This window comes from Gigantopelta aegis, chromosome 4 (assembly GCF_016097555.1).
Source record: "Gigantopelta aegis isolate Gae_Host chromosome 4, Gae_host_genome, whole genome shotgun sequence".
Classification (NCBI taxonomy): domain Eukaryota; kingdom Metazoa; phylum Mollusca; class Gastropoda; order Neomphalida; family Peltospiridae; genus Gigantopelta; species Gigantopelta aegis.
The window spans coordinates 89,190,629-89,215,320 of record NC_054702.1 but is presented as its reverse complement, the minus strand read 5'-3'; the positions used below and the strand labels follow the sequence as shown (position 1 = coordinate 89,215,320).

At 38.7% G+C, this 24,692-nt stretch overlaps 1 protein-coding gene across 1 annotated transcript; it reads right to left on the bottom strand.

Moving 5' to 3' along the window:
- Positions 1 to 1,212: 1,212 nt before the first annotated feature.
- Positions 1,213 to 23,666, bottom strand: LOC121370056 (metalloprotease mig-17-like). Its single transcript, XM_041495155.1, has 7 exons — positions 23,637 to 23,666; positions 22,745 to 22,822; positions 4,304 to 4,500; positions 3,365 to 3,402; positions 2,600 to 2,714; positions 1,934 to 2,089; positions 1,213 to 1,366 (listed from the first exon to the last, which is right to left on the bottom strand). The coding sequence occupies exons 1-7, from the start codon at positions 23,664 to 23,666 to the stop codon at positions 1,213 to 1,215; spliced, it is 768 nt and encodes a 255-aa protein (XP_041351089.1).
- Positions 23,667 to 24,692: the final 1,026 nt, after the last annotated feature.

Sequence of the window (24,692 nt, the reverse complement as noted above, 5' to 3'; positions counted from 1 at the left end):
GACTGTTTAGTGTCGGATATAATATACACCCAGCACTATAAATATGTATGAGAACATATGTTATTAAAGAAATATTTATTTAAATTTCTGGGTAACAGACCTGTTTTAGTCAGCAGTTTAGCAATCATTGTTTTCTACACATCCATTGTGACATGTTATTTTTTAATCTTTTGATGCATACAGTTTTAATCTTGTATTAATATCTTGAGAAATCATCTGCAAAGTGATTAACCTTTCCTTTAGAATCTCAAACAATGTAATTTAATTGTTCTTTTAAATCTGTTATTTGTGAAGTATGTAAAGTATTCTTTAGAATCCCTACAATCATTTGTAGTTATATACCCATTCTTTAGAATATCAAGCAATAATCTGACATGTGCATGTAGTTTTATTGTTTTTTAGAATCTCAGTCATTTATAAAATATTTGAACTCTTCTTTAGAATCAGTTGCATAGTTGTTTAACAATTTGCTTAAAATCTGAAGAATTATTGGTAAAGTGTTTTACCTGTCCCTTAGAACATATAGTTCCTGGCAAGGCTGTCAGGTAAGAATGTGTCCTGCAAGTCCGTCCATCTTTGGGGTCTTTACACCAAAGCTGTCCACACATAACTTTTTGCATTTTGCCATTCTGTAACAAAATCAGAAAACAGTGGAATCAGTTGACAAGAATGATATTTTCCTTTGTAAGTACCCTGTAGATTGATTGGGCTTCAGTTTCTTCATATGGACATTGTTTTATTATAACTGTATGCTGATGTATCCAGGTGTATCTTATATTTGAAACAGTAGCTCAGTGGTGTATACACTGTCTAAGGGTGATACATTATGATACAGGTGCCTCAGACTCGAATAACCGATAGCTTAGCAACCAATGGAATCATAATGTCTGTCCTGACACAATCAGCTATTCTCGTGGCTATTCTCATACGAAGCACTTGTATGGTGTGGCATTGCCTTAAGGTTTGATAGGTCAGTAGGGTTGATCCCCTTCAGTTGACTCATGGAATTCTTTCTGGTTCCTCTAGTGACTGGAATCACAAAGTCTATAGTGTATACCATCATGGTTGTGCACATAAAAGATGCCATGTTGCTTAGGATTTTCATTTATTTTTTATTTTTATATAATTATATATAACTATGTATAAATAACAAATTACGTGTTTTATCTTGTATCTTTGACATATTTTAATTTTAAAATAAATGAACAAGGTTTAATATTTACTAACATCACAAAATCCAGATGTCTTGCCGAAGATGAGCTTGCATTGAACATCGACAGAGAAGACCTGTCCTGGTGGTCGTCGTTCAAGGTCGTAGTGGTAGTAGATGGATGGAGAGTCAAAAACACATTTGGCTTGTGCAGTTCTACAAAACAGACGAAAATAATTAAAGAGTTACAAAATTGTAGAAGTGGTATGGATGTAGTAATACTCTGCTTTGTAATGCTTTGTTATGCTTGTTAGTAAGGGAGCAAGATCTGGCACAGTTGGTAGAGTACTTGCCTCATAAAATCGAACCACCTAAGTAGATCCATTGTCTGATTGGTTTTTCCCACCATCCCTACTGGTGCACTTCAACTGGTATATCAAAGGCTGTGGTATGTGCACATAAAATGTTACCAAATGTTTGAGATTCAATAGCCAATAGTTAATAAATCACACTCTAGTGGTGTCATTAAACAAAACAAAGTTTAAGTTTATTAATAGCTGAGGGCCGAATTCTATCTTGGATAGTTTCTAAGCTCACAGCTATGTACCAAAATATATTAGTTTGGTACAATTCATTGATGACTTCAAGACCTTGACAGGAAGGAAGTTCAATATTATCATTTTTTAAAATATCATAAACAGGTGTATTTACCGGGTAAATCATCTTGTAATAAAGAAAACAAACAAATATTAGACATCAGAAACTTAAAGCAAGATTACTAACCCGAGGAATACTTTCATTTGGTTGATTGAGCATCTGGAAAAGTAGAAGGCATTCTTCAGCTTCTCGTGTTCATTGGTAGTCTGTGGTGCCATGATGAAGTTGTCATTTGGAGGACATAATGGATTCTTCTTGTCACCATCATGGGTGGCACCAAGACTAAACAAAATAAGACACATATGTTCCTAACTCCATTAAAAACTAAAAATTTGTAGTTGTAAAAAGGATATCAGAATAGAGAATAAATAACAATATATTTAACTGATTTTGTATAACTGTATCTATTCTTGCATACGTTAAATAACCCAAGAATATGTTATACACGGGTAGGGTTATTGTGTTTTTTATAGCAACCTCAAACATTTGATAACAATAACAAGTGAAAATTGGGTGATGTGTTTTCAGTATAGTATGCCATTGTTATAGAAAAGATCAAACTAAACCAGTAATATAAATAACATAATTTTATTCAATTGCTAATATACAATTTGTTTGCGATTACTAGAAAAGGTAAAACTAAACCTGTAGTATTATATAAATAAGCTCAGTTTTATTCAGTTGTTAGTATATAATTTGTATCATTAATGAACTGATTTTTCACTGAAATATACAATAATCATCTAATTGCTTTATCATGCTACATGCTGTAAGACACCAATGTGAATATACCTGTGACCAAGCTCATGAGCAGCAACCTTCACACACTGGAAGTCGCCTGGGTCGGACACTATTGATGATGAACTAGCATCAGCAAGGTGGCATATAGACTTCACATAAGCCAGACCTAGAAGAAGAAACACGGCATTTGTATAACCTATTTTATTATATTGTGCTGGGTTTTTTTTCTGAATGACATCCTCATTAGTGTACGTTCTTGTTAGCTTGTGTCTGGCAACAAAAATAGTATTTATCTTGCCATCATGGAATGCCCAATGTCTCCTTTTCTTTCCACCCCATCCCAGTATTTGACAAATGTTTTAGCTAATACCCTATGTATTATAGCAATGTGATTGATAATTTTTACTAGCCCACACCATAAATTCACTAGCTGGGACTGAGGGCTAATAGATTTGTCGAACACTGCATCCACCCACCTATGGTAATGTTATGTATTTAAAATTTTATTATAGTGAACATGGAAATTTTGGTTTAGTAGATGAATGAGGTGGTGCAGGTTAGTGCTCGTCTTGCCCATAAATTTAAAGGACTAAAATGAGTATAAATCGGTTCCATAAAGAATGCATAATGTTTTCTGTTTAAAATTATATATGTTATATATTTTACAGGAAATGTTAGAAGTTCTGTAAAAACAAGTTTGCACATTTCTATATATACTTAGTTTTGTCAGAAAACCAAACATTAAGCTAGAAGTTCATAATGCCCTATTTATTTCGAGTGAACCAAATTGCTTTCATCAAGAGAACGGTTTCTTACCTCCTAGATCTATGCTTTGTCTATTAATGAGCTGGTACCTGAAATGGAACAAACTAAATTAAAAGAATAATTCCAATTTGATATTATGAAATTATATAACGTACATTAATGCACGCTCTTCACAACAAAACAAAATATTTTAAACTGAATTTTTTTTTTTTTTAAATATAGTTAATAATGCGGTCGTCAGATAGGTCCACACCTTATTCAATTTGACCACAATACCGTCACGTCTTCAAATGTAACAAATTTAAAACTTGTTCTTGGTCTTGTGTCTTATAACTCTCCGTCACCAACTAACAGAAACGCATTGATTATTGGTATAGCTATTGAATCACACTGAGAAGGCAATTAAGACAAAGGACATAAAATGCCAAAAGTTCCATCAAAGTTCCAACCTCTGTCATATTTTAAAGTATATAAGCTTTTAGATAACTAATTTTTGTTTTCTTCCTACAACGTGCAATTCTTTGATTTCCCATGACTGCAATTGTCATGTAAAAGATTACCTGCACGTGTATTGTGAAAGCTGAAAACTATAGTTCTGGAGATTTCTGTGTCTTATTATCGAACAGCTAGGAAAAAATATATTTGCTTATTCATAACAAATAATAAGATTTTTGTGTGTTATTTTTCTGTTTTGTGTTACAAATGGCAATGAGACTTGTGAGTTATATAGGCAACAGACGATATCTATTGACACTGAAAAAACAATATGTTACAATAAAAAGAAAAAAAAAAGAAGAAGAAAGAACTAGGATAAGGACGAGAGTTTGCAGCTTTATAGGTTAGTTAGGTCCATATGACTTCCATTTGCCACCAGACTATTGATCAGACTGCAAACAAAACATAGTTCTGAACATAAAATCATAAAAACCGTACTCGTATTACATTTGTGGAAATGAAATTTTAGCTTAATAAAAGCAGATGTTGGTGTACCGTGTAAATGCCATTGCGTGGTCAAATTTCGGCAGGTTCTGTTGTGCCAGAAGCCACTTCTGGAACTTTTTCAGAGCTCTGTTGGCGTTAACCCGGCCTGGCTTTGTTGGGTGAGAAGAATAGGACACTATATACTCGATCCAAGAAGAATCAGATCGTGTCTGAAACAGAATAAACATAAATGAGAGAATACCTAGCTACGAAAAAAAGAAAACGCGAATATAATGTAGCAATTACATAAATATTTTGCAACACATTACACTTTTTATATAAGCAGGTTACTGATGGTAGAATGCCAGTAATACCCCTTCACAAGGTCACTTAAAGAAGAAGAAGTAACAAGCACATCTTCAAATCTAGTGTGCCGTCAAACGTAATCACGAAATGGTGAAATCACGAAATCGGTAGACCTAATGCTGGGTTAAAAATAAAATTAACAAATTTATCACATTATCATTTAATAATAGTTTTGTTTATTAAAATTCAATAATTTTCATCCGTTTTGTTTTTAGGAAGGAACCTGGTTATACCAGTACTTGGTACTATCTGTATAAATAAAATTTGAAATAAAGTTTGAAATATAAAGCAATAGCTATTTTAAACGTCGACGACAATAACAAGCATGTAGAAGTTAAACTGTTATGGTGTATAGCATCATTCTTTGCTCTACATTGTATTCAGTTTATTCCAATGAATTCTGTCCGGTGCTAGTTTCGATTTAGTACACTAGTGTGGAAGTGGCAGTCTTCTTTATGGCGATGCAACAAGGATGAAAGATCTAGTAAAGATCTCTTCGGGAGTGGCTGTCCAATAGACGAGTCACTAGATGGAGGTTAATAGAATCATCCACTATTTTGCAAAATGCCCATTCAACTGCATTTTGCAGAGATACAGTCCTGGGCCCCGTTCCACGAAGCGGTTCTAGCGCTCGGATCACCTTAAGTGCATGAGGTAGTTATTTACTTAAGATGATCTTAGGGCTAAGATCGTTTTATGGATAATCTATTACGGTTTTGTCGTTCAAATAACATTGCAAGACTTAACAAGAATATGTTTCACAAACATCTGTACAATAGTGTACTATACAGTACAGCTGAAAGCGCTAACGAATTTTGTATTCACATTTCTAATACTGATACAGATGTCCACAACTAGCTACACTTTAGATACACTCGGCCGACCTTTACTAATTACATACACCTAGAAGACGAGTATTAGGAACAGATCCCCAGTCTTAAAGTGATTACTTTAGATAGTTCGTAACCTTTATGTGATGAAAACATAAAGGTCCATTGTGCTTACATGACATTTTTCCAGGTAGGAAGAAGAATTAGCTTAATGGTAAAGCAAAAAGAGGAGCAACAGTTTTCAGAATTGATCTCGGCAAGTAGAAATATTTGGGCGCTCCACGACTGGGAAAGTGCGCATGAAGACTCCTTCCTACTAACGAATGGTCGCGTGGTTCATGAGATGGTCATGTCCGCGGTTTGTTTCAGTACCGGTGTCCATCACAGTACTAATTAAATGTCAAGAACTAATCATATGCCAAGGGCCATTGCAGTTACAGTGTTAAAGGGACATTCCTGAGTTTGCTGCAATTGTTAAGATGTTATCGACTAACAGAGACTTTTTAACGATTGTAATTACATATCAAATATATTTTCCTGTATAACATATCAGTGGCTGTATATTAAACGTGTTTCTGATCGTTCTAATATTTGTACTAGCGTAAATTTAATTTAATTTCCTAAAATATGTTTTTTCGTACGTACGAAATTATTAGAAGACAAAATCCAGTTTGGGCTTCTTACAAATATTAAGACGACCAGAAACACATTGAATATACAGACACCGATATTCTAAACAAGAAAATATATTTAATATGTAAGTCTAATCGTAGAAGTATTTTATTAGTCGGAAACATCTTACAATGCAGCAAACTCAGGAATGTCCCTTTAAAAGAACCTTGCTTCTAAATGGTAGACGTAGAAGAGTGACGGCAATGAGTTTCTTTCCTCAAGATACAGAGCTGCGTAACTGAACCTTAACTGATAAGCATGGCAATAACGTGTGCATGGCAATAACGTGTGCATGCGGTAACAGTTTTCTTAACTCACATTCTAAATTACTCCGAAAATACTATATGTTTGATACTTAAACAATTAGTGCTGTTGAACTAGTGACTAGACTTTGTTTTTCTCTTAATTATATCAAAGATCTAAGTGCTGAAACTAAGGGCACCACAACCTAATGGTAATGTTAAAGGGACATTCCCGAGTTTGCTGCATTGTAAGATGTTTTCGACTAATAAAATATTTCTATAACCTATAACTGTACTTTTAGAAATAATACAACGAAAATATAATTACTGAATTAAAACTGTTTTCTTTTCTCATGTGAACCAACAGACGGTAATAATAAACAAACAAACCCCCCCCCCCAAAAAAATTAAAATACTTTTTTTTTCTTTTTTTTTTCTTTTTTTTTTCAATAAATGAAAAGAAAGAAAAAAACAGAGTTGCAAACTGTTGGTCGCCGTTTTACAATTCTCTACGACCTCTCTTACGTTACTTACCGACTGGAGACAATGTTTTTATTTAGACCAAAGACACATGTTTAGATTATATTACGATGACACACAAATATGAACCATATTCGGGGCTTACTCTGTTTTCTGTTCTGGATAAAACAATGCACATGTTCATTGTAAATCGTTCTCGTTTGCTCTAGAACTGCTGCCAAGATAAAAACCCGCTGATGTGGTCGTCGGGCGAGAAATCTCAGTTTCCCCTTCCCATGCCACGTCAACTAGCGACTCACCGGGGTTATGCGATGCAGGTGGAACAGCTCTTTCCCCCAGTACGATTATTGTATCCATATGAAAAGGCACTTTCTCTAATTGGTTATTGGCAACAGACCTTTGAAAGCGTACTTTTATGATGGTTGTTTGCAAATGAATTTATTGTTATTTTTCTCGCGAATTGGAGTGGCTGGCATTGTCGGAGAGAAGAGGCTTATTTATGGTGGCCAAGTGCGGCATAAAACGGCACGAGGTCTTTCTTTTTAGGTTTGTTGTGGTCATTTCCATCGAACCGAGAAAATACAAAATCATGTAAGAACCACAGGAAATAACACCTGTCACAGTTAAGACAAAATGCATTATGTTTGAAGCACAATAATATACTGAAGGTCCATTAATAGAATAATTATGTTTAACCTTGATCTTAAAACCGAACAAAAATGCAGAAGACATCTGGTTTCTCGTGTCATAAAAACCCATCACTAGAATAGATTTTCCCTCTTTGCCCTGGTTTCATAACACTCCATAGCACAGGGCCAGACTCTTGAGTTTAAACAATCGTCGAAGTTTAATATCAGCATTCCAATAAAAAAAAAAACTAAACATTTTGCATTAGGATTAACGATAGACGACTAAATACTTAAGGAATGATAACAGAAAATTAAATAAAAAGACATTAGAAATGTTTTCCCATATTAACGCATATAGGATACATTTTCTGGTTATATTTGACACGATGTTATTGAAAATCGAATTACGATTACAAACATATATACCTTAATCAAAGCTTACCTATGACATAACAACATCATATCCACATGGTCATCAATCGATGCCATTTGAGTTTGAAGAAAGGCAGAGAAAAAATGTTGCGGCACAATGCCACGAATAATCTGGTTCAGCTGAACACTAGGACATTTCATAATATCAAACAACGGCCTCGGTGGTGTAGTGGTTAAGTCATCGGTCATAATAAGGCTGGTAGATACTGGGTTCGCATCCCAGTACCGACTCCCACCCAGAGCGAATTTAATGACTTAATAGGTAGGTGTAAGGCCACTACACCGACTTCTCTCTCTCACTAACCACAAACAACTAACCACAAACAACTAACCAATAACCTACTGTCCTGGACAGCCAGATAGCTGAGGTGTGTGTGACCAGGACAACGTGCATGAACCGTAATTGGATATAAGCACGACAATAAGTATAAATGAATGAATATCATCACGGACCCGGATTATAACCCCAATAGCCCGAGTATGTGCTGACGGTTAGACTTTTGATGCGCTGTCGTTTTAGGGTGGAACCCCGTCAGTGGGCTATTTCTCGTTCCAGCCAATGCTCCACAACTGGTATAACAAAGGCCGTGGTATATACTGTCCTCTCTGGGTGATGACGCATATGAAAAATTGCTGCTAATAAAAAAGTAGCTCATAAAGTTGCGGCAGCGGGTTTTGTCTCTAATATTCTCTGTGGTCCGTAACCATGTGTGCGATTCCATATAACCGTAATTAAAATGTGTCGACTGCGTCGTTAAAAGGACAGTCCTGGGTTTGCAGCCACTGTAAGATGCTTGCGATAAAAGAGCCTTTTTGGCGACTACTATTTCATAGTAAATACATTTTTTTGTTTAGAATGCCAGTGGCTGCATATCGAATGTGTTTGCGGTCGTATGCTTATGTTTGTAGCACTCCGTTTTCACGTTAATTCGTGATATATATTTTTTTTCATACGTACGAAATTATTGGGAGGTAAAATCCGGTTTGGGCTATTACAAGCATTAGGACAATAACAAACACCTTGAAAACACAGACACTGATAATATAAATAAGAAAATGTATTTAATTTGTATGTTACGTCATCGAAGAGGCTCTATTGGTCGGAAACATTTTTACAATGGTTGTAAACTTAGGACTGTCCCTTTAAATATAACACTTTTCTTTCTTTCATTAAGACTTTGTACTGACTCAAAAATCCATTTAATATGTAACACGTCGGCGGCCGACACAGTCTGACGCTGGTCAAAGAAAACGTTTACTGGGACACATTCGCAGACGTCTGCCATGGGATCTGCGAAGGACGGAATGTAGGCCAATGGTAAAGTGCTCGCCTGATGCGCGGTCGGTCAAAGGTCGAACCTGTTCATCCTCTTTATCTTTTCTTCCTTTACCTTTTCATTCTTTTATTCCCCCTTTTTGTTAGTAAATTTGGAACAAGTTATAATCATGTTTTATTTTATTGCTTCTAATATATTCATATTGTAAAATGTTGGGAGAGGCCTTAATATAGGCTAACGCATGTTGGCCAATCCACAGACCGCTACTGTTTTTGAACGGCAATAAATATTCTTTAAACCAAAGGTCGAACCCAGTCGGGCTATTTCTAGTTCCAGCTAATGCTTCACAATTGTTGTAACAAAGGCCGTGGTATAATATACTATCCTGTCTGTGGGATGGAAAAATGTAGCGGGTTTCCTCTCTTTAAAGACTATGTCAAAGTTACATGTTTGACAACATCCATTAACCGATGATAAATAAATTAATGTGCTCTAGTGATGGCGTTAAGCAAAACAAATTTTAACAAACGTTTTTCCTGTCTTGGATAAAGACGCTGACAGTGGTCAGAACCTGCACCACAGAAGGGTGTGTACTGTAACAGCTTGCTTTGAAAGTGCACGTTAAAACGCTTGACCATTGACCATTACGTCAGTCCGCATCATCTTACAGAATCATTGTGTGGAAACCGGGCTGATAGAGCATCCATGGGGAATATTTACTATCACAGGCTTTAACACGCGGTAGGTTTCTTACTACCGTGTGTGGAAACCAGACTGATAGAGCATCCATGGGGAAGATTTACCATCACAGGTTTTAACACTCGGTAAGTTTCTTACTACCGTGTGTGGAAACCAGACTGACAGAGCATCCATGTGGAAGAGTTACCATCACAGGTTTTAACACGCGGTAAGTTTCTTACTACCGTGTGTGGAAACCAGACTGACAGAGCATCCATGTGGAAGATTTACCATCACAGGTTTTAACACGCGGTAAGTTTCTTACTACCGTGTGTGGAAACCAGACTGACAGAGCATCCATGTGGAAGAGTTACCATCACAGGTTTTAACACGCGGTAAGTTTCTTACTACCGTGTGTGGAAACCAGACTGACAGAGCATCCATGTGGAAGATTTACCATCACAGGTTTAAAGGGACTCGGTGCGAGTTTCTTACTACCGTGTGTACTAGTAAACCAGACTAAATTATTTAATTTCCAAAATATTGTTTTTTGACGACTGACAGAGCATTTGGGCTTCTTACAAATATTAAGACGATTGTGGATATTCTAAACAAGAAAATATACGTAGAATCACAATGCAGTAAACTCAGGAATTAACACGCGGTGGGTTTCTTACTACCGTGTGTGGAAACCGGGCTGATAGAGCATCCATGGGGAAGATTTACCATCACAGGCTTTAACACGCGGTAGGTTTCTTACTACTGTGTGTGGAAACCGGGCTGATAGAGCACCCATGTGGAAGAGTTACCATCACAGGTTTTAACACGCGGTAAGTTTCTTACTACCGTGTGTGGAAACCAGACTGACAGAGCATCCATGTGGAAGAGTTACCATCACAGGTTTTAACACGCGGTAAGTTTCTTACTACCGTGTGTGGAAACCAGACTGACAGAGCATCCATGTGGAAGAGTTACCATCACAGGTTTTAACACTCGGTAAGTTTCTTACTACCGTGTGTGGAAACCAGACTGACAGAGCATCCATGTGGAAGAGTTACCATCACAGGTTTTAACACGCGGTAAGTTTCTTACTACCGTGTGTGGAAACCAGACTGACAGAGCATCCATGTGGAAGAGTTACCATCACAGGTTTTAACACGCGGTAAGTTTCTTACTACCGTGTGTGGAAACCAGACTGACAGAGCATCCATGTGGAAGATTTACCATCACAGGTTTTAACACTCGGTAAGTTTCTTACTACCGTGTGTGGAAACCAGACTGACAGAGCATCCATGTGGAAGAGTTACCATCACAGGTTTTAACACTGCGGTAAGTTTCTTACTACCGTGTGTGGAAACCAGACTGACAGAGCATCCATGTGGAAGAGTTACCATCACAGGTTTTAACACGCGGTAAGTTTCTTACTACCGTGTGTGGAAACCAGACTGACAGAGCATCCATGTGGAAGAGTTACCATCACAGGTTTTAACACGCGGTAAGTTTCTTACTACCGTGTGTGGAAACCAGACTGACAGAGCATCCATGTGGAAGAGTTACCATCACAGGTTTTAACACGCGGTAAGTTTCTTACTACCGTGTGTGGAAACCAGACTGACAGAGCATCCATGTGGAAGAGTTACCATCACAGGCTTTAACACGCGGTAAGTTTCTTACTACCGTGTGTGGAAACCAGACTGACAGAGCATCCATGTGGAAGAGTTACCATCACAGGTTTTAACACGCGGTAAGTTTCTTACTACCGTGTGTGGAAACCAGACTGACAGAGCATCCATGTGGAAGAGTTACCATCACAGGTTTTAACACTCGGTAAGTTTCTTACTACCGTGTGTGGAAACCAGACTGACAGAGCATCCATGTGGAAGAGTTACCATCACAGGCTTTAACACTCGGTAAGTTTCTTACTACCGTGTGTGGAAACCAGACTGACAGAGCATCCATGTGGAAGAGTTACCATCACAGGTTTTAACACTCGGTAAGTTTCTTACTACCGTGTGTGGAAACCAGACTGACAGAGCATCCATGTGGAAGAGTTACCATCACAGGTTTTAACACCTGAGTTTGCTGCGTAAGTTTAAGATGTTATCGACTTACAGACACGTGTTGTAATTACATATCAAATATATTTTTCTGCATAAAATATTAGTGTTGTATATTAAAGTGTTTCTGATCGTTCTTATATGTGTACTAGGTTACATTTAATTTAATTTCCTAAAATATTGTTTTTTCGTACACGAAATTATTTGAAGACAAAATCCAGTTTGGGCTTTAACACGACGGTGGGTTTCTTACTACCGTGTGTGGAAACCAAGTTGAATCGTAGAGCATCCATGTCGGAAGATCTTTACCATCACAGGCCCTTTAACACGCGGTAGGTTTCTTACTACCGTGTGTGGAAACCGGGCTGATAGAGCATCCATGTGGAAGAGTTACCATCACAGGTTTTAACACGCGGTAAGTTTCTTACTACCGTGTGTGGAAACCAGACTGACAGAGCATCCATGTGGAAGAGTTACCATCACAGGTTTTAACACGCGGTAAGTTTCTTACTACCGTGTGTGGAAACCAGACTGACAGAGCATCCATGTGGAAGAGTTACCATCACAGGTTTTAACACTCGGTAAGTTTCTTACTACCGTGTGTGGAAACCAGACTGACAGAGCATCCATGTGGAAGAGTTACCATCACAGGTTTTAACACGCGGTAAGTTTCTTACTACCGTGTGTGGAAACCAGACTGACAGAGCATCCATGTGGAAGAGTTACCATCACAGGTTTTAACACTCGGTAAGTTTCTTACTACCGTGTGTGGAAACCAGACTGACAGAGCATCCATGTGGAAGAGTTACCATCACAGGCTTTAAAGGGACATTCCTGAGTTTGCTGCGATGTTTAAGATGTTATCGACTAACAGACACGTTTTAACGATTGTAATTACATACCAAATATATTTTTCTGCATAAAATATTAGTGGCTGTATATTAAACGTGTTTCTGATCGTTCTTATATGTGTACTAGGTTACATTTAATTTAATTTCCTAAAATATTGTTTTTTCGTACGTACGAAATTATTTGAAGACAAAATCCAGTTTGGGCTTCTTACAAATATTAAGACGACCACAAACACATTGAATATATAGACACTGATATTCTAAACAAGAAAATATATTTAATATGTAAGTTTAATCGTAGAAATATTTTATTAGTCGGAAACATCTTACAATGCAGTAAACTCAGGAATGTCCCTTTAACACGCGGTAGGTTTCTTACTACCGTGTGTGGAAACCGGGCTGATAGAGCATCCATGGGGAATATTTACTATCACAGGCTTTAATACGCGGTAGGTTTCTTACTACCGTGTGTGGAAACCGGGCTGATAGAGCACCCATGTGGAAGATTTACCATCACAGGTTTTAACACTCGGTAAGTTTCTTACTACCGTGTGTGGAAACCAGACTGACAGAGCATCCATGTGGAAGAGTTACCATCACAGGCTTTAACACTCGGTAAGTTTCTTACTACCGTGTGTGGAAACCAGACTGACAGAGCATCCATGTGGAAGATTTACCATCACAGGTTTTAACACTCGGTAAGTTTCTTACTACCGTGTGTGGAAACCAGACTGACAGAGCATCCATGTGGAAGAGTTACCATCACAGGCTTTAACACTCGGTAAGTTTCTTACTACCGTGTGTGGAAACCAACCAGACTGACAGAGCATCCATGTGGAACCAGACTGACAGAGCATCCATGTGGAAGAGTTACCATCACAGGCTTTGATAATGGGGAATATTTACACTGGCTTTAATACGCGGTAGGTTTCTTACTACCGTGTGTGGAAACCAGACTGACAGAGCATCCATGTGGAAGAGTTACCATCACAGGTTTTAACACGCGGTAAGTTTCTTACTACCGTGTGTGGAAACCAGACTGACAGAGCATCCATGTGGAAGAGTTACCATCACAGGTTTTAACACTAAAATACATTCTTACTACCGTGTGTGGAAACCAGACTGACAGAGCATCCATGTGGAAGAGTTACCATCACAGGTTTTAACACTCGGTAAGTTTCTTACTACCGTGTGTGGAAACCAGACTGACAGAGCATCCAAGTGGAAGAGTTACCATCACAGGTTTTAACACGCGGTAAGTTTCTTACTACCGTGTGTGGAAACCAGACTGACAGAGCATCCATGTGGAAGAGTTACCATCACAGGTTTTAACACGCGGTAAGTTTCTTACTACCGTGTGTGGAAACCAGACTGACAGAGCATCCATGTGGAAGAGTTACCATCACAGGCTTTAACACTCGGTAAGTTTCTTACTACCGTGTGTGGAAACCAGACTGACAGAGCATCCATGTGGAAGATTTACCATCACAGGTTTTAACACTCGGTAAGTTTCTTACTACCGTGTGTGGAAACCAGACTGACAGAGCATCCATGTGGAAGATTTACCATCACAGGTTTTAACACTCGGTAGGTTTCTTACTACCGTGTGTGGAAACCAGACTGACAGAGCATCCATGTGGAAGAGTTACCATCACAGGTTTTAACACTCGGTAAGTTTCTTACTACCGTGTGTGGAAACCAGACTGACAGAGCATCCATGTGGAAGAGTTACCATCACAGGTTTTAACACTCGGTAAGTTTCTTACTACCGTGTGTGGAAACCAGACTGACAGAGCATCCATGTGGAAGATTTACCATCACAGGCTTTAAAGGGACATTCCTGAGTTTGCTGCGATGTTTAAGATGTTATCGACTAACAGACACGTTTTAACGATTGTAATTACATACCAAATATATTTTTCTGCATAAAATATTAGTGGCTGTATATTAAACGTGTTTCTGATCGTTCTTATATGTGTACTAGGTTACATTTAATTTAATTTCCTAAAATATTGTTTTTTCGTACGTACGAAATTATTTGAAGACAAAATCCAGTTTGGGCTTCTTACAAATATTAAGACGACCACAAACACATTGAATATATAGACACTGATATTCTAAACAAGAAAATATATTTAATATGTAAGTTTAATCGTAGAAATATTTTATTAGTCGGAAACATCTTACAATGCAGTAAACTCAGGAATGTCCCTTTAACACGCGGTAGGTTTCTTACTACCGTGTGTGGAAACCGGGCTGATAGAGCATCCATGGGGAATATTTACTATCACAGGCTTTAATACGCGGTAGGTTTCTTACTACCGTGTGTGGAAACCAGACTGACAGAGCATCCATGTGGAAGAGTTACCATCACAGGTTTTAACACTCGGTAAGTTTCTTACTACCGTGTGTGGAAACCAGACTGACAGAGCATCCATGTGGAAGAGTTACCATCACAGGTTTTAACACGCGGTAAGTTTCTTACTACCGTGTGTGGAAACCAGACTGACAGAGCATCCATGTGGAAGAGTTACCATCACAGGTTTTAACACGCGGTAAGTTTCTTACTACCGTGTGTGGAAACCAGACTGACAGAGCATCCATGTGGAAGAGTTACCATCACAGGTTTTAACACGCGGTAAGTTTCTTACTACCGTGTGTGGAAACCAGACTGACAGAGCATCCATGTGGAAGAGTTACCATCACAGGTTTTAACACTCGGTAAGTTTCTTACTACCGTGTGTGGAAACCAGACTGACAGAGCATCCATGTGGAAGAGTTACCATCACAGGTTTTAACACGCGGTAAGTTTCTTACTACCGTGTGTGGAAACCAGACTGACAGAGCATCCATGTGGAAGAGTTACCATCACAGGTTTTAACACGCGGTAAGTTTCTTACTACCGTGTGTGGAAACCAGACTGACAGAGCATCCATGTGGAAGAGTTACCATCACAGGTTTTAACACTCGGTAAGTTTCTTACTACCGTGTGTGGAAACCAGACTGACAGAGCATCCATGTGGAAGAGTTACCATCACAGGCTTTAAAGGGACATTCCTGAGTTTGCTGCGATGTTTAAGATGTTATCGACTAACAGACACGTTTTAACGATTGTAAACATACCAAATATATTTTTCTGCATAAAATATTAGTGGCTGTATATTAAACGTGTTTCTGATCGTTCTTAATGTGTACTAGGTTACATTTAATTTAATTTCCTAAAATATTGTTTTTTCGTACGTACGAAATTAAAGACAAAATCCAGTTTGGGCTTCTTACAAATATTAAGACGACCACAAACACATTGAATTATAGACACTTATTCTAAACAAGAAAATATATTTGTAAGTTTAATCGTAGAAATATTTTATTAGTCGGAAACATCTTACAATGCAGTAAACTCAGGAATGTCCCTTTAACACGCGGTAGGTTTCTTACTACCGTGTGTGGAAACCGGGCTGATAGAGCATCCATGGGGAATATTTACTATCACAGGCTTTAATACGCGGTAGGTTTCTTACTACCGTGTGTGGAAACCAGACTGACAGAGCATCCATGTGGAAGATTTACCATCACAGGTTTTAACACTCGGTAAGTTTCTTACTACCGTGTGTGGAAACCAGACTGACAGAGCATCCATGTGGAAGAGTTACCATCACAGGCTTTAACACTCGGTAAGTTTCTTACTACCGTGTGTGGAAACCAGACTGACAGAGCATCCATGTGGAAGATTTACCATCACAGGCTTTAAAGGGACATTCCTGAGTTTGCTGCGATGTTTAAGATGTTATCGACTAACAGACACGTTTTAACGATTGTAATTACATATCAAATATATTTTTCTGCATAAAATATTAGTGGCTGTATATTAAACGTGTTTCTGATCGTTCTTATATGTGTACTAGGTTACATTTAATTTAATTTCCTAAAATATTGTTTTTTCGTACGTACGAAATTATTTGAAGACAAAATCCAGTTTGGGCTTCTTACAAATATTAAGACGACCACAAACACATTGAATATATAGACACTGATATTCTAAACAAGAAAATATATTTAATATGTAAGTTTAATCGTAGAAATATTTTATTAGTCGGAAACATCTTACAATGCAGTAAACTCAGGAATGTCCCTTTAACACGCGGTGGGTTTCTTACTACCGTGTGTGGAAACCGGGCTGATAGAGCATCCATGGGGAAGATTTACCATCACAGGCTTTAACACGCGGTAGGTTTCTTACTACCGTGTGTGGAAACCGGGCTGATAGAGCACCCATGTGGAAGATTTACCATCACAGATTTTATCACTCGGTAGGTTTCTTACTACTGTGTGTGGAAACCGGGCTGATAGAGCACCCATGTGGAAGATTTACCATCACAGACTTTATCACTCGGTAGGTTTCTTACTACCGTGTGTGGAAACGGGACTGACAATGTACCAATGTGGAAGATTTACCATCACAGACTTTAACACGCGGTAGGTTTCTTACTACCGTGTGTGGAAACCGGGCTGATAGAGCACCCATGTGGAAGATTTACCATCACAGACTTTATCACTCGGTAGGTTTCTTACTACCGTGTGTGGAAACCGGACTGACAATGTACCAATGTGGAAGATTTACCATCACAGACTTTAACACGCGGTAGGTTTCTTACTACCGTGTGTGGAAACCGGGCTGATAGAGCATCCATGTGGAAGATTTACCATCACAGGTTTTAACACTCGGTAGGTTTCTTACTACCGTGTGTGGAAACCGGGCTGATAGAGCATCCATGTGGAAGAGTTACCATCACAGGTTTTAACACTCGGTAGGTTTCTTACTACCGTGTGTGGAAACCGGGCTGATAGAGCACCCATGTGGAAGAGTTACCATCACAGGTTTTAACACTCGGTAGGTTTCTTACTACCGTGTGTGGAAACCGGGCTGATAGAGCATCCATGTGGAAGAGTTACCATCACAGGTTTTAACACTCGGTAGGTTTCTTACTACCGTGTGTGGAAACCAGACTGACAGAGCATCCATGTGGAAGATTTACCATCACAGGCTTTAACACGCGGTAGGTTTTTTACTACCGAATATTAATATTCCTGCAATGCATTCTGCTTTGAAGCATTGAACGATAAAACAAGAGAAAACTTGCTTTGGTCGATCTGGTAATAATACGAGAATGAACGACCCGTGAAGTAATTAACAAGCCTTAAAGGTAGAGTTCATTAAGTTTTAAGCTACTAACATTGATTTATTATCCCGAAATATACTCAACCATACTTATCAACATTAGAAACTGGTTTATAGCACAATTATTGAAGCTACAATAAACTGGTTCATACCATGCAGGCCAATAACCGCAAATGACCCCCAGTATCAGGATTTCATTAAATTTTAAGCTACTAACATTGATTTATTATTCCGAAATATACTCAACCATAATTATCGACTCTAGAAACTGGTTTATAGCACAATTATTGAAGCTACAATAAACTGGTTCATACCATGCAGGCCAATAACCGAAAATGACCTCCAGTATCAGGATTTCATTAAGTTTTAAGCTACTAACATTGATTTATTATCCCGAAATATATTCAACCATAATTATGGACACTAGAAACTGGTTTATGCCACAATAAACTGGGTTATACCACGCAAGCCAATAACCGCAGATGACCTTCAGTATCAGGACAGCTTGCCAATCTCTTCACTTAGGGTCATCTTGTAAATGCTAAAGAGGTGTCATCTGACAGAAACAATTTCATCACCTGTCCGATCGGGCCACTGGTACACTGTGTAACATCCATCCAGGTGGGGCGAAGCTTTGCCAAGAGTGTGTGTTTTTCTTATAACACGTCACTTAATTATGAGAACGATACGTTACAGATTCTAAAGACGAGCGAAGGTTTAGATTATGTCTGTGGATCGGAATTGACAGGACGGGTTAATTCTGGTGGAGGTCGCTGTACGAGAATGAAAACAGAATAGTCTTGGGTTGGATGCTTGTACTTTAAAATCCAAAAATATTTCCGTGTAAACTATACGGCTGTAATAAAACTTAACTAATCTGATGAGAGATACGCAACCTTAAATATAAAAATTACAGACTCTCCGGGTAAAAAAAAAATGTGCCAAGAAAAGGAAAGCTGTAGACAGATATTTGAGGCAGTATTCTGAATTCCTTAACGTATTTGCATATTAAGGAAACACCAAACTGAGTGCAACATCTATATTTATGTTTGTTCAACCTGTTATGTTGTCATGTTGATAAGCGAGCAGTCATCCTACAGATGAGGCACTAAACAGAGATTCATAGAATCAACCACTATTGTTATGTTGTTATGTAGATAAGCGAGCAGTCCTCCTATAGACGAGACACTAGACAGAGATTCATAGAATCAACCACAGATAGTTGAGGCAGTATTCTGAATTCCTTAACGTATTTGCATATTAAGGAAACACCAAACTGAGTGCAACATCTATATTTATATTTGTTCAACCTGTTATGTTGTCATATAGATAAGCGAGCAGTCATCCTACAGACGAGGCACTAAACAGAGATTCATAGAATCAACCACTATTGTTATGTTGTTATGTAGATAAGCGAGCAGTCCTCCTATAGACGAGGCACTAGACAGAGACTCGTGGGATCAACCACTAGTTTGCCAAATGCCCATTCAACTCTGCATTCTACAGTGACACGACCCAGATCATGTATTACGGTTTTGTGATTCCGATTATAGCAAGTAATGCACTGGCGTAGGAAGCGGGAAGGGGGGCAAGGGGCATGTGCCCCCCACTTTCCAGATATTTTGCTTTATATTTGCTTTATAATAGTGTAAAAGTGTGTAAATATAAAAGTGTGTCTCCCCCCCCCCCCCCCCCTCCCCACACTTTTTGGCACCTTCCTACGCCACTGTAATGTCCAGTATATCTTCCATTAGTAGAACCCAATGGGTGTTTTCGGATAACATCACAAGGTGTTCTATGGTATTATTAATCAGAGTGGTAGCCCACATACATTTCGGCGAGTGGCGTTTCTCATAGGACTATGAAACCTGAAGGACAAAACCATCGACATGTTCAAGTTCTTATCTCTGCATACGACAAAATCCAAATAATTTTTTGACACGGTAGTTACAGCATGCTCCTGTCATTTACAAGGTGGCATGTTCTTCCTTAAGATAAGGGACCGCTTAAAATGTGTACTATATTAACTTTGTCAGAGTAATAAGCAGGTCTATTAAGTCTGGTTCTTTGTAGAAATGACCGCTTAAAATGGTATGAAGATACAGAATAATAACAATCGTATGGTTTAGCTTTTGTTTCAAATATACCTCGTACATATTTTATCCACCTGTTGCAGCATTGCAGTGTTTTAGTTTTGAACTCGATACGTCTACCCATAGGCGTAAAAGTGTTAGTTCAAAAGGATTGTGGTTTTTTTTTTATCAAGATCAACGAATATAGCTTTGCCGTCACAAGTATCAGTCCCACCCCACCCCCCCCCCCTCCCCTCCCCCTCCCCCCGGCCCATTCTCCACCTTCATCGTCTTTTTATGCCCATGTTGCTACCTTTACTTACTCTACACCCTTCCCAAGTATACAATGACGTGTGTGAGTGTGGGTAATTTTTGCCATGCTTCCATCAGGGAACTATTTAAGCACGCCTGTCGTGGGCACAACCTCTGACTTCGCCAGATAGTTCTATCCATGACAGGTACAATGACGTACAGTGTACGTAGATAGTAATTTCGGTGGGTATGTATTTCGTTTGTTCCTCGCTAATTTGTCATGGTATCCAAACAGCAGACGTTCTAACCCGTAGACAAAACAAAGAGCCGCTTTGCTTCCTTTAAAACGAGAGGCGCTACACCTGACTGAAGGTTCTGGCGCACAGGGACACGCAGAGAGCAGTTAAGACGGTTTACCACCAACTTGGATGTCGGGTTACTAAAGGTAATGAATTAATAATTTGTCTTGGGCTTTTAACTCTGAAACAATTTGGACACACAAGCTAAGTAATCCTGGCCCAACTTCAAAGAGGTGGAGTAAGCCGATACTGCAGACAAGTTAGCAGACCCCGCAACGGAGATCGAGCAGACAAAAGCCATATTGTGCGAGTCCTTCTTTTCCTAACTTCAAAGTATTGTGCAATTTAGCACCGCTCGCGAAATGCAACAGACACTAGACTGTTAAGTGGTAGCTTTATTGAGTTAGGTGTAAATATAAAACGCTTAACCTTAGTGATAGCTGTGCAATTCGCTGCAATTTTTCTATTACAGAACCACTTGGGATACGTGTTTGTAAAAGCCTGAAATTTTGCTAATTGCTCAAAACATTGTGCACCACCGGTTTCCAACTGCATGTAATTGGGATATGTGGTGGTCTAGGTGTTATTTTGTGTTTTTTAAAAGTGTGTACTGGCAAAGGTAGACAACTGTACGTGCATTTCCGCCCCCAGCCTGTGTGTATAAAAGCATGTCTCCCCTGGGTTGTCATGCCACGACCAGAAGCGGCCAGGTCCTTATAAGGGCCCTATGGGCAACCTAGGGAGACAACCAGCGACATAAAGGTCTATAATTAACGAGCTACTCTCGATTCACTAATATCAAAACCTATGCTAGCTCAGCCATTTACCTTTCGACTGACCGTTCAAAATTGCGCCAAACTTCCTCAATCAAAATTGCGCACACCTTTCTCTTTGGCATTAACGGCTCCATTCAAAATTCCATAGCACCACCACCACCCCCACCCGCCTGCTACCGATTCGGTCGGGCTGTTGGTGCTCCCTTGCACCTGCCAGTGCAGGCGGTCCCTACTCTCCCCTCCCTCAACCTTTCCTGTCATGGACGGAGGAGCCGGCCAAGGCCGGCTCTTGTGCCCACGACAGGCGTGCGCTACAACAGCTTGTTCTGAATGTGCACGTAAAACCCTATGACATGACATGACATAATAACAATACAATACAAATAATCCATTTTAAAGTCTGGGTGGATTCGAGTTCAGGTAGATTGGGTGCGTATACGACGTAACGTCATAGGACCCATGCATGCAAACCAGGCACGAAATACAGTCTTGGTAGGATGCCCTCGCAAAGCTGTCTGGGTAAGGAACTATATTCACCGAATGATGTGAATCCAGGGCGTTGATATAGCACGACAGGTCAAACAGTTTAGTAAATCACGCCCGTCTGACTGCATAATCTGATGAGATCAGTTTATTTATATATTTAAAACCGTCATTCATGTTTAAATCTTCTAATCTCCAAATCGTAAATCTGTATGACAAAGTCAACAGCCCAGGTCAACCGTCTATCAGATTTGATGTCTCAATCAGCACTAGTATATCTGTTCTGTCATTCCGTACATATTCAGTAGAGATTACATCAAAGTATAAGTAATGTCTAAATAAAGAAGAATTAAACTTTTTATATTTTACCTCTATTATCCCCTCCTTCAAAGCAACACTAAGGAATAAAACTAAAGACTTGGAAGAACCAAAACGACAAAAGTAATATATTATCCAATTCGTATAGCTGTACAAGGAGATTAATACAGCGATATCACACACAGGTTAACATTGAGAGAGCGCAAATCGAATACCCCAGAAAAACAGTTGGATCCCTAAGGATAGAATTTTAATGTTCGAATTCACTGATGAATATGAACCAATGGTATGTTGCTTCGATGGCGTACTGGGTAAACAATCGGTCTTAAGACTGGTAGGTACTAGATTTGCACCTCGGTACCGGCTACTACCCAGAGAAGTGTAAGGTCAATACACCGGCTTCCTCTCACAGACCATTAGCCATTAACCCACTGTTCTGGACAGACAACCCTGGGTGTGTACCAGTTTCATGTCATGGGTCCATTGTTCGCAGGATGTGAACCTTTCTTGAACATAATCACGAAAATAAATTGCACGAAAAAAAGAAGGTAAGACATGAAGGTTTTGATACTAGTATTAGTACAGCTTTATAGACGAACATGCACTAGATCACTTACCTCTGAAACAAGAATCCCTGATATCTTTATTGAGATAGACAGTTCACTATCTCTGACTGTCTGAAATCTCTGGTCCACCTGAGAAATAAATACAATAAAAACATGACAAAGGTCTGGGCGTCGGTACAGTAGTGGGTTATTTAGTGGTCCTGTTAATGGAGAATTGTCTTCTCAGATGGCAAATTATTACGAACCTTTGCTCGGCGGGTTGCGGGTTACGTCGTGAAAAACAAAACATTTTTGTTTTGGTTATGTGTGGTACACGTATTATTATCTTCTGGGGTTTTTATAACGGTTTTGTCGTCAAAAGTGATAGTTCTTTCTTGTTTTAACGAAGTAAAACATGTTATGAAGAACAAACAACGAAGTAGCAAAGAGCAATGGCGTAGTTCTAGTATCGTAGAGTAAAAAAAGAGAAAGAAATGTTTTATTTAACGACGCACTCAGCATATTTTATTTACGATTATATGGCGTGAGACATATGGTTAAGGACCACACAGATATGAGAGAGGAAACCCGCTGTCGCCACTTCATGGGCTACTCTTTTCGATTAGCAGCAAGGGATCTTTTATATGCACCATCCCACAGACAGGGTAGTACATACCACAGCCTTTGATATACCAGTCGTGGTGCACTGGCTGGAACGGGAAATAGCCCATTGGGCCCACCGACGGGAATCGATCCCAAATCGACCGTGCATCAGGTGGGCGCTTTACCACTGAGCTACGTCCCGCGCCGTATCGTAGAGAAGACCTACATATCAGTCTATTACTAGCTGCGGTAGAAAAAAAAGAAACTATTAACGTAACAACACCTTGAGCACTAGTTATTATTTTATTATGTGTCATATAGTAATTGTTACATCTGTTGCTGTCTCAAAGGATACTCTTACCAATTTCGCGCAACGGGTCTTCATAGACATCTATAGACATGACAGCACATGCCATAAGCAAATAGCTAACCATTTCTAAGGATATGTTTTGCATACGGTTTATTCTAATCATTTTACAACTCTTTTACAACTGTAACAAACACGATTGTAATTTAATAGTTTTTATCTTATAATTAGTTACTTATCTTAAACATTATAACATTGCACTTAATAACGGATTCAAGATAACCTAACCCATAACTATTGGGAATATGAATATGGCTCCCAATTTGTATTCCCTGTCGATTGTTGGACACTATTTGAAAAACAATGTTGTTGTTTTTTTCTGTTTTAAATTTGAAAACAACAACAAAACCAACCAATCAGCCATCTAAACACACACACCACCCCCCACCCCCCACACACACACACGCACCTAACCAGAAAACAAATGTTCAATGGAATTTATAATTTGGGTAAACGTCTTTAGTCTTTAATTTATTCATGGATTTTTAAAAATAATTTTGGTCTCGACACCATTTTTATTATTTACGACAAAACGTGAAGTTGATTTAAAAGGTCATTGCAGTTTACAGTTTCAAAGAATTAAAATAAACATATTTACAATTTGAGAAAACTGTCAGCAAATTAGCCATAAATTGTGCTTGTTTTTTTTTCTTCTACTTTATCTTAAAAAGCAAACAAAAAAACCTGATTTATTCATGACTATGTTTGTTTGTTTTTTAATTAAATTTATATAATTTTGGTTAAAGTTTGTTTTGGTTAACGACACCACTAGAGTACATTGATTTATTAATAACCGCCTATTTTGTGACACGGGGAGTGTCACAAAATAGCCAGGGAACAGAAAGGGAATTTCTCCTGACATTTGTGAGGTTCCCCTAAAATCAGATCAAAGTTAGAGAAACCAGTCACCACCTGTTTCCCCTACCCCACCCCCTTTCAAAATCCTGGATCCGCCCCAGTGCTGGTATGATCTTTCAACATTAAAGTTCCACCTGTAAGAATCTTTACCAATGTTACTTTAAGACACTAACTGCTCAAGTGAATAATTAT

Excerpts from the sequence above, each read along its gene's own strand:
- LOC121370056 (XM_041495155.1), bottom strand. The coding sequence starts at position 23,666 with ATGTCTATGAAGACCCGTTGCGCGAAATTG. Across the intron at positions 2,715-3,364 it reads ACAAAGCATAGATCTAGGAG|GTCTGGCTTATGTGAAGTCT; the intron begins GTAAGAAACCGT and ends TTCTTCTTCTAG. Across the intron at positions 2,090-2,599 it reads GCTCATGAGCTTGGTCACAG|TCTTGGTGCCACCCATGATG; the intron begins GTATATTCACAT and ends TATTTTGTTTAG.